Source organism: Musca vetustissima, unplaced genomic scaffold (assembly GCF_032173495.1).
Source record: "Musca vetustissima isolate MV318-11 ecotype Yass unplaced genomic scaffold, APGP_CSIRO_Mvet_v1 utg36092, whole genome shotgun sequence".
In the NCBI taxonomy this organism is placed as follows: Eukaryota; Metazoa; Arthropoda; class Insecta; order Diptera; family Muscidae; genus Musca; species Musca vetustissima.
In genome coordinates, this window is record NW_026874501.1 from 13474 (window position 1) to 14876 (window position 1403).

The window sequence follows — 1403 nt, forward strand, 5'->3', positions numbered from 1 at the left end:
TGATTTATAATTAGTTTTTAATATAAAAGAAAACTGTTCCACCCCTTACCACTCCTTTGAAAAATTATTATAAAATCATTCCATTATGTTAATCATTTGTTTTATTATTGATAACCTATCTTTAGTATCAATAGGGTGTGCCTGACAAAGAACGTTGTTATCATTGTTAATAATTTTTTGCTAAAATTAAACACAAAGAAAAAATTTATTTTTTTAGTTTTTTACAAAAATTTGTATTTATTTTTATAAAATTTTCTAAACTTAAAATTACACGAAATAATAAATTACAAAAAAATAATAAATAAAACCTAATTAAAACACTAGATTTTTTCATTTAAAATTACGAAAACCATTTGGCAGCAGATTATATATCGATGTGCACAGCACATGATCGCCAGCATGATTTTCCAACTTCTCCGTAGTACCCTCCACGGCCTTTGTGACATAAATGGGTAAATCGTCGGCAGCAAATTCCATAATAAATTGCCGGCATACACCACAGGGTGGTGTAAAAGCATCCTCCTGATAGGCTACCACAGCACCGGCACTAAATTCACGAAAACCTTCACTTACAGCCTTACACAGGGCAGTACGTTCGGCACACGAACCGGGTGTAAAGGCGGCATTCTCAACATTACAACCCGAAAAAATGCGACCACATTTTGTCCGAAAAGCTGCACCAACTTTGAAATTACTATACGGGACATAGGCATTTTGTCGAACCTTGTTAGCACATCTCAACAGCTCTTTGGAATCGTCATCTGAATTTGTAAAGAAATTGATTTTAGTTTAATTTTTCTTCTAATGTTTTTTTTCTATTTGATTTGGAATTTAATTTTTGTTATGAACTTACCCAAATCTTGATATAATTTAATCGTCTCCGGTATGTTGGCCTTTTTTAGACCTGTCACTTTGGTTGTGTCCACAATATCCATATCAATGACCTTGAATTCTATTTGTTTTTTCTTAGAATTTTTTTCTAAAATATCTATTTTTTGCAATTTTTTTTATTCCCAAATAGACTTTCTAATAATTTTATTTTTTGTCTGTACTATTTACGTATTTTTTTCTTTGTGTTTCTATTGTGTGAGCGCGTGACTAGTTTACCGCCTCTATACCTCTTCGACTGTCAACTGACAAATGGACTTAATTTGTGGCCGTTCGTTAGCATGAAAACTCAATCAAACATTTCAAACGGTACGGTACGGCACGGCACAACAAGAAACCCCTATTATCACACATATTGTCGAGTCGGTCAGTCATGAACGAGCAAACGAACAATACAATTTTAGAGGCTTTTCTATACTCTTTCACAAAATTGTTTTCTCAATGTCTTAATGGTTGTTTTTGTTTTGTTGTTATTGTGGCACCTAACTATTTGGTTTTGCTGTGGTTATTCTCCC

General features: G+C 32.9%; 1 protein-coding gene across 1 annotated transcript; it reads right to left on the reverse strand.

Annotated features, from left to right (window-relative positions):
* Window positions 1–330: 330 nt before the first annotated feature.
* LOC133334189 (cytidine deaminase-like) lies at window positions 331–945 on the reverse strand. Its single transcript, XM_061542488.1, has 2 exons — window positions 854–945; window positions 331–761 (listed from the first exon to the last, which is right to left on the reverse strand). The coding sequence occupies exons 1-2, from the start codon at window positions 933–935 to the stop codon at window positions 331–333; spliced, it is 513 nt and encodes a 170-aa protein (XP_061398472.1). The 5' UTR covers window positions 936–945.
* Window positions 946–1403: the final 458 nt, after the last annotated feature.

Bases quoted from the DNA above. Each gene is read 5' to 3' on its own strand.
- LOC133334189 (XM_061542488.1), bottom strand. From the start codon at position 935: ATGGATATTGTGGACACAACCAAAGTGACAGGTCTAAAAAAGGCCAAC. The intron at 762-853 runs GTAAGTTCATAA...TTACAAATTCAG, and splicing joins TAAATTATATCAAGATTTGG to ATGACGATTCCAAAGAGCTG.